Source organism: Eublepharis macularius, chromosome 9, assembly GCF_028583425.1.
Source record: "Eublepharis macularius isolate TG4126 chromosome 9, MPM_Emac_v1.0, whole genome shotgun sequence".
Classification (NCBI taxonomy): Eukaryota; Metazoa; Chordata; class Lepidosauria; order Squamata; family Eublepharidae; genus Eublepharis; species Eublepharis macularius.
The window spans coordinates 48,598,791-48,612,552 of NC_072798.1; the positions used below are offsets into that span (position 1 = coordinate 48,598,791).

General features: G+C 41.9%; 1 protein-coding gene across 5 annotated transcripts in view; it reads right to left on the minus strand.

Annotated features, from left to right (window-relative positions):
* Window positions 1-1,108: 1,108 nt before the first annotated feature.
* The window catches only part of CRADD (CASP2 and RIPK1 domain containing adaptor with death domain), a 57,843-nt gene continuing 45,189 nt past the window's right edge, over window positions 1,109-13,762 (minus strand). For 3 of the 5 annotated variants that reach the window (XM_054988507.1, XM_054988506.1, XM_054988508.1), the window contains exon 3: window positions 1,109-2,666. In XM_054988507.1, the coding sequence (XP_054844482.1) occupies window positions 2,365-2,666 (302 nt within the window). In that variant the 3' untranslated portion in view covers window positions 1,109-2,364. Of the gene's footprint in view, window positions 2,667-10,793; window positions 10,935-12,660; window positions 12,802-13,762 lie in introns of those variants that run through there. The other 2 variants (XR_008597637.1, XR_008597636.1) reach the window with 2 other exon arrangements.

Below are 13,762 nucleotides of genomic sequence, written 5' to 3' on the forward strand. Positions count from 1 at the left end.
CAATTTTTCCCCAAATCCCCAGCTATAAGAAGCAACTCACAATACTTTCTCATTATCACAGAACATGGTGCTGCATTTTGCCCAGTGAAGTCAGCCTGACTTAAGAACAGTGGTTATAACAGGCCCTCGTTGTTGTATCACTGTAGAAGGTGGTTATTATTTTATCTTTAAGACAATCTTTTTAACAGAGTAGTACCAAGTTCCCAAACCTGACAAAAAGAATTTAAGGGCTGCTTGAAAACAGGAAATTCAACATCCAATATCCAGGTCACGACCGTTGCCAGGTCTGCCTTTTTTCATCTTCAACAGGCCAGGCAACTGGCGCCCTCTCTTTCGCCCCGGGACCTGGCCACAGTAATCCATGCAACGGTCACCTCCAGGCTAGACTACTGCAACTCACTGCCCTTGGGCCTGACCCGGAAGTTACAGCTGGTCCAGAATGCAGTGGCACGCGTCCTTACCGGAACGCCAATCCAAGCGCACATTCATCCTGTGCTGTGCCAGCTGCACTGGCTCCCAGTGGAGTTCCGGATCTGGTTCAAGGTGTTAACCTTGGTGTTTAAAGCCCTTCACGGACTGGGACCTGTACACCTGCGGGACTGCCTCTTCCATTATGCCCCCTGCAGGGTGTTGTGCTCTGCAGACAAACAACTCCTGGTGGTCCCTGGCCCGGACATCCGTCTGGCCTCAAGCAGGGCCAGGGCTTTTTCTGCCCTGGCCCTGGCCTGGTGGAACGCTCTACCGGTGGAGATCCGGGCCCTGCGGGACCTGTTACAGTTTCGCAGGGCCTGTAAAACAGAGATGTTCCACTGGGCCTTTGGCTGCCAGCGGGTGTCCTCCTTCTTCCATCTAAGACCACCACTTCTTCTGGGGCTGCCCTCGGCCATCTGCTATGCCCGTATACGGACTCCCAATATTTGTCTAAATAGCCTGCTCCTGGACTATTTTAATGATTTTTTAAAAATTACTGATTTCATGTTTTTGTGAATTTAATGTATTTTTAATGTTGTTAGCTGCCCTGAGTCCATTTGTGGGGAGGGCGGGGTATAAACTGAATAAAATAAATAAACAAATAAATAAATTAATAATAATTTTCATGTTACCTAATCTGATTTGCAAGGGTGCACAGTGCCCAACATTTATTATTATTTACGAAGCTGTCACTTGTCTATAGATCTGGCAACAAAATGTGTTGCATGAACTGAACCCAACATCTTGGTTTCCATATCGGTGGCATTCTTGTGCTCTTTTCATGCCAAAAGTGAAATGTTCTCCCAACATCAGGATTGTTCCCTATTTTGTTCTCACAGGATTCTTGGGATGACGAAATCAACATTAACAAACAATAGCAACAACAGAAGTACTAATATTAAATCTTAGTAATATCCTATACAGTATGCTTGTAATTTTAACAATAAATTTGTAAAACAAGCAGGCATTATCTTCCTATTAGATAAGGGACAGCAGAAAATCTTGTAAATTTACCCAGTAAGGTTATGGCTGAACTGAGATTTGCACTGGTACACATACTTAAATTGCCACATTAACTCACCAGACTTACATGTTCCAGAGGGGTAGCCTACTGCAACATGGTTATATATGAAATGTTGGGGTTTGTATGTAATTGTATAGTTAATTAGGGTATATTTGTGAACTGCTCTGGGCATCAGCTTAGTGTAATAGCAGTTAAGAAAGTAAATACCACCTCTTTTGCCCTGCCCACTTCCTAGATATTATTAGAGTAGTATTAGAAGAAATACTGTGATCAAAATTTCATATTACGAAAACAAACTAAAATAGCCTTCACATTAAAATGTGCCCTTAGGTGCATCAGGTTGAGATATCATGACTAGATGAAACTCACTCAGTGTGCTTTGTGGCTGAATGGTGATCTGAAACTACTAAGTCTTCCTATCCTAAAATATAACAAATTCCCCCTGGCACCTTAAGCATATAATTAAATACTGATAACATATCTAAGAAAATGAACTGTGAATTACAAAAGCTCATATCAAAATAAATGTTAGTCTTTAAGATGCCAACTGACTTTTGTTTTATTTTGCTGTAACAGACTAACACAGCTATTTCTGTGCAAGCTTCCTATTCTAGCCAGATACACTGGCCAGAATATTATGTCGGCTCTACTTGTTCTTTAGGAGGGGAAAATGTACCCAGCCAGAAAAGAAACCATTCTAACAAAGTGTTAAACTGGAGTCTAGTGGTACTCTAAAGAATATCATCAGTCTCCCCCTCCCTCTGATTTTACCCTGAGAAAGAGTTCAGCGAATTTGCTGGATTTATTTTATTAATTTTATGTTGTAAATGGGACACAGGATTGTTGTAGAACCTAGGTCAGATCTGAGGTTATTGAAGCATCTCTTGGATCACTGAAGAGTCAACTTCTCCCATCTTCAAACCAGCACAAAGACTTTCAATAGTAGCTCTGTTACCAAAACGTTGCCTCCATGAAATAAATGCACTAACTATCTGTGACTGGACATTGTATGGATGACTGGCTTTACAACAGTAAATGTCATTGTGTGTCAAGCCCAAGTACAATACAATGTGCTCCCACTCAGGTCCAAGTCTTCTAGCAAGTCTGCTCAACTGCTGATCTGTTGGTGGATTCTTCAAAATGCATTGTGAAATTCCAGGTATCTCATCCCCTACAAAAAAAAAGAACAGTACTAATATGTTAATATAAAAAAATAACAGCATATTTATTGCAACTTCAAGCTTTTACTACCAAGAGAAAGGGAAAGGTGAGAGAAGAACACCAAGCACCACCAAGGAAACCTTATCAGCAAATCATATTAAACGGCCAGATATGTAGATTGGCTTGGGGGTCAAACTGGAGTCCATGAAATTCTTCCCCAACCTTAACTCTGAAGAAAGGGTCACTTTGTGCCTCTGTACATGAAGCTCCTATGAAATACTAGGAGGTTGTCAGTCATGTCTTCTGATATCAGCTGGTAGAGAAGCTCGTTTGGCAAATATCAAGTAACCACTAAATGCTTCATCCACCCCTCACTTGCAAGATAAGATCTCTAGCATAAAGAAAACATCCCAGAATACTCCAAGAGAATGTGCTCTAAAAGAGAGCCTACTGAAGTTCCAATGCAAACTCAGAAACAGAACATCCTTCGGAAGATCAGTAACTAACATAAAGAATGAAACTTCAGATTGCATCTAGATTCTAAGATTCAGTAATTTGGAACTGGTCCTTCCCTTCTGTTGTCTTGAAAATGGTGTCAAAATGGGAGATAAATGCCCAACCATATTGTGAAATACACTCTGGCACTCCAGTATCATGTTCACAGACCCCATCAAAGCAAGAGTTAGAATCTAAGTACAGCTTCCTATTGTATTATTTTTCCATCAAAAGGATGTTGAGGTAGAGCTCCTTGGGAGGGGGGCAAGTACAGGCAAAGCTAAGCACATGGCTGCACTATTCAGAGCAGACTGTATATGTAGACTCCAACGAGAACTTTAAAAGAAGAAAGCAGCCACTTTTAAAATAGTTATCTCAGCCTTTTCTGGGCCTTCTCTTTCTGTACCAAATATAAACACAGGGATGACTTTGAGGAGAAAAAAGAGAAGGGCACAGGCACCCTTGCTGCCTTGAAGCCATTTTCCATACTAAAATGAAAAGCACAAGCGCAACATCAAGCATTGGTACCAGAGGCCTAAAAGCTTTCCAGTTCTTCAGAAGCAGCAACACTCTATTCCTGTCTCCATCACAGAGGCATCTTTTGATTCCCCTCCCCCCATCAGTTCTGGCTCCATACTGCTTTGATTTATCCCCTGATTTCTACATGCTTTTTTGCCTTCAGTTTTCACGTCTCTGCCTCGCCCCCTTTCCAGTTCTTTTGAGATCACTTTTACCTCAATGTTTTTCTGGAAGCCAATTATGAGTTGATTTTTTTCCTCATGTGTAATGTTTCTTTTGGTTTTGTTTGTCCTGCCCACTCCAACCTGCTCCCAACCTACATTTTGATAACGGAACGTTCCTCAGCACCAATACCTCCCCATTTTTGTTTTCTATATTTTCATTTTAAAAAGTCAGTCTCTAGCTCATTCCATTGTGGAGATAGGCCTTTTTGTTGTATCTTTGCAAGGGAAGTAGCTAGAGACTTTTTTTTTTTAAATAAAAGCTGGGAATTCAGAGAATCAGCTGCATGTATTGTTACAACAGTAAGTCAATTTAATGCTATGAAAATGATGATTTAAAAAACAAACTGCAAAAGCAATATGGGCCCAGCAGAGCTGAGTTCCACTCCAAAGTCATCCATGTGTTTATATTTAGTACAGAAAGAGAAGGCCCAGAAAATGCAGAGTAGTTTGAAATGCACAAAGCCGCTGCTGCACCAGGCTCCATCCCAACAGAGGATGGTTTGCCCCACTGGTGCCAGCCTCCACCTCCTAGCTCTAGGTCAGCCTAGGTAGGGCTCTCCAGTTTGGATTATGGTGGTGGGGGACTTAGCTATGGGTGGCAGAGCTGCTCCTTTTTAGGCTTCCCCATACAAAGATTTCCCCAATCTTTTAAAAAAAGATTACAGCACATGTGTGTGCTATGACATCACTGATGATGCCACTGTTGAAGATGGCACCCTCACTTGAAAATCCTGATTATTTAAGGCATGCGCAGAACAAAATAAACCAACCCCACAACCAACTCCACAAAGGAGGGTAGATGTATGGAAGAACCATACCCAAATCAATTCCAATACTTGGGGCTCAACTGCTAAGAAAAGTCAAACGTGCAGAGAAGCCCATAACATCCTAAAGGCTGCTTCATGGAGTTGCATGGCATAAAGAAAAGCAATTATTTGGTGGCTGTACAGGAGCTCCATAAGGTTTGTCTGGTATTGCCAGGAGCAGAAAATGAAACTCATCTAATACATTAGTTCTGTAAAACTAGTTCTGCCAGGAAAAGAATCCTTATGCCTATTTCTATGCATTTTACTTTCAGCTTCCATCCTGCTTGCACCAAGAAGACAGCATCTCCATAAGCAAAGGCGCATGAGTGCATAAACAGCTGGCTGCTGAGGTTATGCTCATCTTGCAGCAACTGTTTATTAGTGGAGCACAGCGGGAATGTCTCCAATGATTCCTAAAAGGCCATGTGTTCCTCGAAGCATGGCAGTCATAGCAACTGCTCACCACTAGCTTTGTTTCCAGGAAAGCTCTGTTCTCTGCTGTTTCTGCTCATGCCTTTTTATGAGATGATAAATTTCTCTAGATAGGAATTCCACACTTCTGCTCTGACATCATCATTTCAGCTTTTATAGTTTCATATGGCTAGTATCACTGCTGTAAAATCTTGGGAATTAGGCTAAGTAAAACAAAAATGCTTTAAATGTTTCTTGATTTCCTTAGTAATGGAGGAAGTGCAAAACGGTGTTTGAATGAATGCAGTTAATTCAGGAAAAAATTGTGGGAGTTGGCACACGTACATTTCAATTGGACAAAAATATATTTCTGCAGAAAGAAATCTGTATCAAACCTACTGTATATGACAGGAGGATTTCATATGCTGTAGAAAACTTTGATCGGTAAAATAGTTTTTATATTGTACTGATAAAAATTCTTTTTTATTGTTAGTGTTCCCAGACAAAGAAAAAGAAATGTACTAATACCTTATTCAAATCTTGTACCCAACAGAAATAACGATTAATACTAATGAAAATGAAAATATATCTTTTGTGATTTTTGAACGCTCAAAGTCTACTTAATGTCCCTTTCTATGCTATAATTCATAACATGAAAATTAATTTGTACATATTCAATGAGAGTTTACATAGAATGAACCGTGAAGCCTCAAGGGTTAAATAATGAACTGGTGTTGAATTGTTTTCTTTAATGGTTCCCTTACTTTGCCATTAGTAACTGAATTGTTTTCTTTAATGGTTCCCTTAATTTGCCATTTGTAACTGAGCTGTGGAAGGCATCAGTTTCTTTAAGTTAGAGGGACGGGCTGATTAAACGATCTTTAAGAGAGCTGTGCTTACCTCAGACGGGGCGTGCTAGAGAATAAACGGCCGCCGATTGTTACCAGTGGGATATTTTGACATGGTCCATTGGGATCGAGACAATAAGAACTGTATGCCCAAGTAAGTAACAAACTGCTTTATAGTGAGTTTGATGATCTTTAGAAGACAGTTTGGTGGTTTATGGGTATCTTTATTTTCAGACGCACACAGCTGGGAGTAAAATAATGTTGAGACTGATGCCCCTGATGAGGCGTTATCGAAATCTGAGCTTCAGCCGGCCCCAGATTGGGCGTGTCTCTTGCTTCCGAGTGAGCGACTTGCAGTGAAGTGGAATATACATGGACACTTTAACCCCTTGCTGCTTCGCGTTCAGAGAAGACATCATTTATGTTGGTGCAGTTTGTGATACTTAAGAAGACACGAGTTGGACACTGGTTAACTTATATTTACTTTGCAGGTTCATTCTATGTAAACTCTCATTGAATATGTACAAATTAATTTTCATGTTATGAATTTTGCATGTTGAGTTACAAGTAAACGATTACTGTATAAAGTAAGCTTTTGCATTCTGTGCATAGTAGTCTTAACAACCCCCGTGGGTTTCCCTTTATATTGTTAGCAACAACGGGGGTGGCCCCTCCTTTTTTGTTGGCCTTTCTATGCTATGGCAGAACTGATTAGTCACTATGCAGCTTTTGCTATAATAAGAAGTAATATAATAGACTGATAGAATAGCAGCTTTCATCTTCTTTAGTAAGATCTCATCAAAAATCACACAACACTGTGAGAATCCATCTTGAAAACCCACAACTGGTCCCCATACCTGTGAAAAATGATAGGCTGAGAATCTCCAAAAATAGGAATCTTTATAACAAGGCATAAAGAAATTGCAAACCTACTCCACAATGGAGGTGTGTTGAAGAAACAAACCAGCTATTCTGAACTACAAAATAAAGCTTATCAACTAGGTAAAGCAGTATCTGAAATCAGCTACACAAGTGTCAAATATAAAGAATGGACTGTGTTTTGCACACTCAGGTCAGTCTTTGGAGAAATTCAGACAGAGAGAAATTTAAAAAGAAAGATCAGATCATGTGATCATTAATGCTAGGTACAGCTGAATACATAAACAAAGGACTGAAATGAAATGTATTGTAAGTACTGATAAAGATTATTGGATTCAAACTGAACCAGAGTAACTTCAGAGTAACTATTTATTTGCAGAGAGCTACTTTAAAATACAAGTTGGTTTAATTAATTCATTGCAGGAAACACACATACACTTTTCTAATCATATTTCTGTACAGAACAGAAGAGATGTAAGCAAAGACATTGGTGCTTATTTGTTATTTATTTTATTCTATTTATACCCCGTCCTCCCCACAGACGGGTTCAGGGCGGCTAATAACATCAAAAATACATTAAAATCACAAAAACATAAAATCAACAATAATTTTTTAAAAATCATTAAAATAGTCCAAGAGCAGGCTATTTAGACAAATATTGGGAGTCTGTATATGGGCATAGCAGATGGCCATGGGCAGCCCCAGAAGTGGTGGTCTTAGATGGAAGAAGGAGGACATCCGCTGGCACTCAGCTGAAGGCCCAGCAGAACATCTCCGTTTTACAGGCCCTGAGAAACTGTAACAGGTCCCGTAGGACCCGGACCTCCACCGGTAGAGCGTTCCACCAGGCCGGGGCCAGAGCAGAAAAAGCCCTGGCCCTGGCTGAGGCCAGACAGATGTCCTTCGGGCCAGGGACCACCAGGAGTTGCTTGTCTGCAGAGCACAACACCTGGCAGGGGACGTAATGGAAGAGGCAGTCCCGCAGGTATGCAGGTCCCAGTCCGTGAAGGGCTTTAAACACCAAGGTTAACACCTTGAACCAGATCCGGAACTCCACCGGGAGCCAGTGCAGCTGGCACAGCACAGGATGAACATGCACTCGGATTGGCGTTCCGGTAAGGACACGTGCCGCCGCATTCTGGACCAGCTGTAACTTCCAGGTCAGGCCCAAGGGCAGCCCAGAGTAGAGTGAGTTGCAGTAGTCTAGCCTGGAGGTGACCATTGCATGAATTACTGTGGCCAGGTCCCGTAGGGTGCCAGTTGCCTGGCCTGTCGAATGAGAAAAAAAGGCAGACCTGGCAATGGACGTGACCTGGACCTCCATTGAAAGTGTGGCATCCAAGGTCACACCCAGGCTCCTCACCGTCAGCGAAGGTTTCAACTGTACCCCATTGAGGGCTGGGAGCTGGATCCCCAGCTCAATCGCCCCATGACCCAGACACAGAACCTCCGTTTTCAGGGGATTCAATTTCAGGCGACTCTGACGTAACCATGCCATCACAGCCTCAAGACCCTTGGCCAAGGAATCCAAAGCGAGATCAGACTGGCTGTCCGTCAGCAGATAGAGCTGAGTGTCATCCACATACTGGTGACAACCCAACCAAAGGCTGCGGGCTAACCGGGCAAGGGGGCGCATATAGATGTTAAATAGCAGCAGGGAAAGAATTGCCCCCTGAGGGACGCCGCATACCAAAGAATGGTCTGGACTGGAGCAACATGTTTATAAATATAATGGCACTAAGTTTGCACAGAACACAGCCCTCCCTACTCTTTCCTACTCTTAAAGTGACTGACGATAAAAACTTCCACCTTTCTGCTGAAAACTCTCCATTTACCATACTTCCTTGCTGTGGCCTGTTTAACGAAGTAAGGCAGGAGATCGAGGTCCAGGAAATCAAAGAAAAAGCACGTGCTCATGCTGCATGGCTGGTAAGCATCAGAGCTTGAAAAAATGGATATTTTCTGGGAGGGGTTTTTGTTATTTGCTCCCAAGCATCTTGGATTTGTGTCATCATTCCAGAAAATCAAAGTAACGATGCGAAATAGTGAATTCCATGTATATTTTTGGCTTGGGAATTCCATTATGTACACCCTTGCACAGCAATAGAACAAGCCGAAGACTACAAAGCAATTCAGGTAATTATTATTCTCTACATTGCACTTCAACCACTGAAAGGATGTTAACTACAACAATAAGACCAGCAATAAGTAACTATACAAAGACCAGTCTATTGTAGCAAAATAAAACAGAAGTCCAGTGTCCTCTTCAAGATTAACATTTAGTCCAGCATGAGCTTTCTGCACATAAGGAAGTGAGCTCTGAGGGCCAAGCTACAAGTGACGTCTGACACAGATTGGACACTTGTCAGCTTCCCTCAAGTTTTGATGGGAAATGTAGGCATCCTGGTCTTGCAGCTGTAATGGAGAGCCAAGCTGTAAAACCAGGACGCCTACATTTCCCATCAAAACTTGAGGGAAGCTGACAAGTGTCCAACCTGTGTAAGGCGTCACTTGTAGCTTGGCTCTGAGTAACAGAAGTTCGTACTGGAATAAATGCTGTTAATCTTAAATGTGCCACTAGACTTTATTTTTTCAAGACCAGGGAATTCATGGCAAGAAAAAAAATATAAAGAGCTTACACACAATGCTTTCAACTCACCACTAAGCAACTCTGACCCAAATACAAATCAATTAGGAAAACGTGAATGTGAATCTATGCCGCATGCCTCACTTAATACTAAGAAACTATAACTTCTCTGCATCCCACAGGTTCAGAATTTAGCCGCAGAGTTCAAAGTGATGGCATACGTTCTAGTCCCTTGCTCCTTAGAATGTACCCTAAGCTCCACTGTCCCCCTTCATTAAGGAAAAGTTTCTGACCCCTACAGTACATGTTCTGTAGTGTGCTCAGGTTTGGGGCTAGGGCATTCTTAATACGACAGCCTCTGTGAATCTCCCCTTGAAGTAAACTTTTGAGCTCTGCTCCCATGTAAGATCTCAGGGAAAGAAGCCCCAGGAGCCAAGTTGAAATTCTAATTTTTAAAGAAGAAAAGCACCCACAGATGATAACATTGCAACTGTTAAGTTCACGGACTCTGAAAGGCAGCTTCAGCTTTCATTCTTGGAATAATAAAAATAACTACTGTTTAGAGGATGTTATATAATGAGTTAATCTCATGTTATAGTAAACTGTTATATTCCATTCTAAAAAATGCTGCTTCCTTGCAGACAAACACTTATAAGAGCATATCAGTCTTATTGGAGCAGGCCAAGAGAGAACTGTTGCAGTTTAGTGATTACAGTGTTGGACTTAGGAGAGACAAGGGTTCAAATTTCCACTCCACCCATAAAGCTCTCTGGGTGATCTTGGGCCACTCTCTCTGTCTTTCAGCCTAAGTCACAGAGGGGGATCGTGAAGATAACATGGAAGAGAGAAGAACACGCATGCTACGCTGAAATCCTTGGAGAAAGGGCGGGATGAAAAGATGGTAGGTAGTCCATCTAGTCCAGTACTGTGACAAGCCATAAGGAAGGAGTGATCAGATCCCTCGTGGCTGCAGCTTGTTCCAAGCATTAGGCAAAGTGGTGGTTTCTCAGGCCCCAATACCTGGCTTGCAATGGGCCCACTACTTTCCCTTAGAGCTCAAACAACGCAGGGTGAAACCATCCAATTACTGGGAACAGTTAATGCAAATTAAATGATCGCTCACAGAGATAAGGTACTCAGAATTTGCAGGGTAGGGCTCCACATGACAACTCACATCTGCACTTTTATTGTCTTTAGAACACACACGCACACAAACACACACTGAGTACTGGGCTGGGAAAAAAAGACAATACTCAGCTAGGAAACATTAAAGTTATCCCACTGCTTCTTCCCCCCTTGCCTTACAGTCTATTAGGAAAGTGAATGAAGAACCACATGTGACCTTCTTGGAAGCTTACAAATACTAACCTTGGACTGTTATCTTGGCTTATAAAGGAGCGATTAGCAACCAGCAGTGCAGACTTGTTAGTGGGTCACTGGATACAAACCTTGTCAGGGTGCAAAATGGCATTCAATTCCAGGGAAAGGCTTAAAATCAAAAGGGAAGTCCTGAAAAGAAACAGAATCAGACATTGGTAGAAGCGTCAGTTAAATGCCTTTTGCTTGGGATTCTCTGGTTTGACATTAAGTCCCTTGAAAGCTTAACCAACAAAGCCCAACAGAACCAAACAGCAGGAATGCAACCAATCTCGAACCAGAGAATCCCTTTACTGAAGCAAGGTATTGGGGAAGCTTGTTGGGCCATGGAGTTTAAAAGACAGCCGCCAGTGGTGGCTTGAAGAGTTCTTTTGGAACTCAGGTGGGGGAAGTAGCAGAATGGGATGGGGATCCACTCTGCTTGCTGCTTCCTCCCCTGCTCCACCAGCCTCATGACACTCTCCTGCAGTGGAGCTTGGTTCCATTCAAAGGAGCTTAGCACCATTTGCCCTACTGCCCTCTCACTCCCAAGCTGCTCATCTTTGCTGCAGCTGCCTGTAGTGGCTGCCTACAACTGAATAATTTGGCCCCGGAAAGTCCAAGTGTCCGGAGCAGATCTGGGGTTCATCCTGGGGGAACTGGAATATCCAGAATATATCATATCAGCCTAAATCCAGCTTTTTTGCTGGTTCCTGAACCTGGATCACACATCCCTACTTGCTCCTCTAGAAAGGCAAAGCAGATTACCTATTTATGGCTTTTTAAAAAATGGTTCTAGACCTTAAGACTTCCAAGTATGCCTGATAACTATGTACACAGTGCCTGGTGAAACTTCAGAAGTTCCATTCACCTAGGATCTCCAGCTTGACAACATTTGCATTCATGCCATGCTGGAGGTCCAGCAAGGTCATACTTCTCTTAACACAAAAGGACAGGCCTCCTCCACTCAGTACAGAAACACTCTTACAGCACTAGGAGTCTCTGAAGCAAAATGACGCTCAATGAATGCAAACCATGATGCAAAACAAACCCACTGTAAACCTAGTATAGTACTTAGAAATAATTAGATAGCCCAGAGGTTCTGTACAGATCTCAAATGCAAATCTGAGCAACAAACAACAAAGCAAATAATGGATTTAAAAGAAAGTCTTGGCTAACTTCACATCAAGTGACAACACAACCGAGATAACCACTCCCCCTAATGAATGTACCAGTCATATCAAGACATAAACATTATTTATTATTAGGTTGTGAATGATCTGATGTTTATCTTAACAGCAGCTTGACAACTGTAGTGGGTGAAAAGAAGCTTATATAACTGTGGACAGCTCAGGTGGAAGAAGGCTTTCCACAGATGAAAGTTATTTAGTCATTTGCTGCTTCAACATAATGCTGCCCAAGAGATAGGTCATTGGTGATTATATCGTTTCCTTTTGCCATCTAGGAGCTACTTTTGCCTGTGGATTTATTTATTTAAAACATATGTATGCTGCCTTTCTACCAAAATAGAGTCCTCAAGGTGGTGAACATTAAAACATTACATCATTTAAAACATTAAAAAAATTAAATTTTTTAAAATAGTATTAAAATAATTCAAAGAACACAAACACAACCCTGAGAACCGGGAGGAAAGCCAATAACAGTTATTGGGAGTATGCCAAATGAAACAAAAAAAGTCTTCACCCGCTGGCAAAGGGCAGCAAATATTGGCTATTTATGTAGCCAATGGCCTCAGTGATCTTGGATTAAAATTTCTCCTCAGGATTTCTGGGGTTCTTTGCATGCATGTGTGTCTGTGTGCATGCATGAGGTTCTATTTGAAGATACAAAGCTAAAACTGATTTAGCACCTTATTTACCTTTAAGAACATTTATGAGTTGCCTTTCTCCTTGGTCCACAATGTCTTGTATCCTACCATTCCACTCAGCAAAGTTTGAAGCTGTCCTTCAGCCTAAGAAGCCTTCTTTTGATGGAGAAACTGTGGCTCCCATGCATCAAACTGAACAGAGTGCTAGGATACAGACCAATAAGATTAGCAACAACACAATTACAACAGCCCTCAGATTGAGTCAATTCTATCAGTGCTACCACTGAGCTAGGATTCCTCTCTCAGAGCTCACAGGCACACCCTGCAACCTAGCCATTATGCCACCAGGACTATAATGTAGTCAAGCTGAGTATCTTTGTTCATATCTATTCTGTCAACTTGGCTCCTTTTACTCTCTGTAAACAGCTCCAAAACTAGGTTTGCTGGGCTTCTCTTGCAAGCAACTTTAGTTGATTTTGTGCTTTACATCCTGCCTCTTCACACAGTTCACACATCTTCTTAAAGAGTATCGTGCAGTGAACTGTTCTTGTTTTTTAGCTTTTTTGTGACCCCCCCTCCTTTTTAGAGAACCGGGTTTGATTCCCTACTCCTCTGCTTGAAGCCAGCTGGGTGATCTTGGGTCAGTCACCGCTTCTTGGAGCTCTCTCACCCCACCCACCTCACAGGGTGATTGTTGCGAGGATAATAACAACACACTTTGTAAACTGCTCTGAGTGAGTTTAAGTTGTCCTGAAGGGTGATATATAAATCAAATGTTGTTATTGTTATTGTTGTTATTTATGCAAAGATTGGAGGTGCCCCAAGTTTGCTGAACCATATGGTTTGTAGCCAAGTGGCCCATATCAGCGGATTTAAGTATTTGCACATTGGGGCCACTTGGCTATTAGGTAGATGATTGTGCATTTTGTTTTATGAGTACAAGTAGGTGGAATAGCTCTGGTGTTAGAAGCAAGGTGACATCTACACCCATTTTCTCTAATGCAGTCCTACTGAAGTCAAGAAGACAAGAAGACAAGAAGATTGGTTTTCAAGTTGCAGCCTATATTTACAATAGCTCACCAAAAAGTTTGGTTCGGGTTACACTGGTGACAATTACATTAAATTAGCCCATTATACAAGTAGCACATTGAAC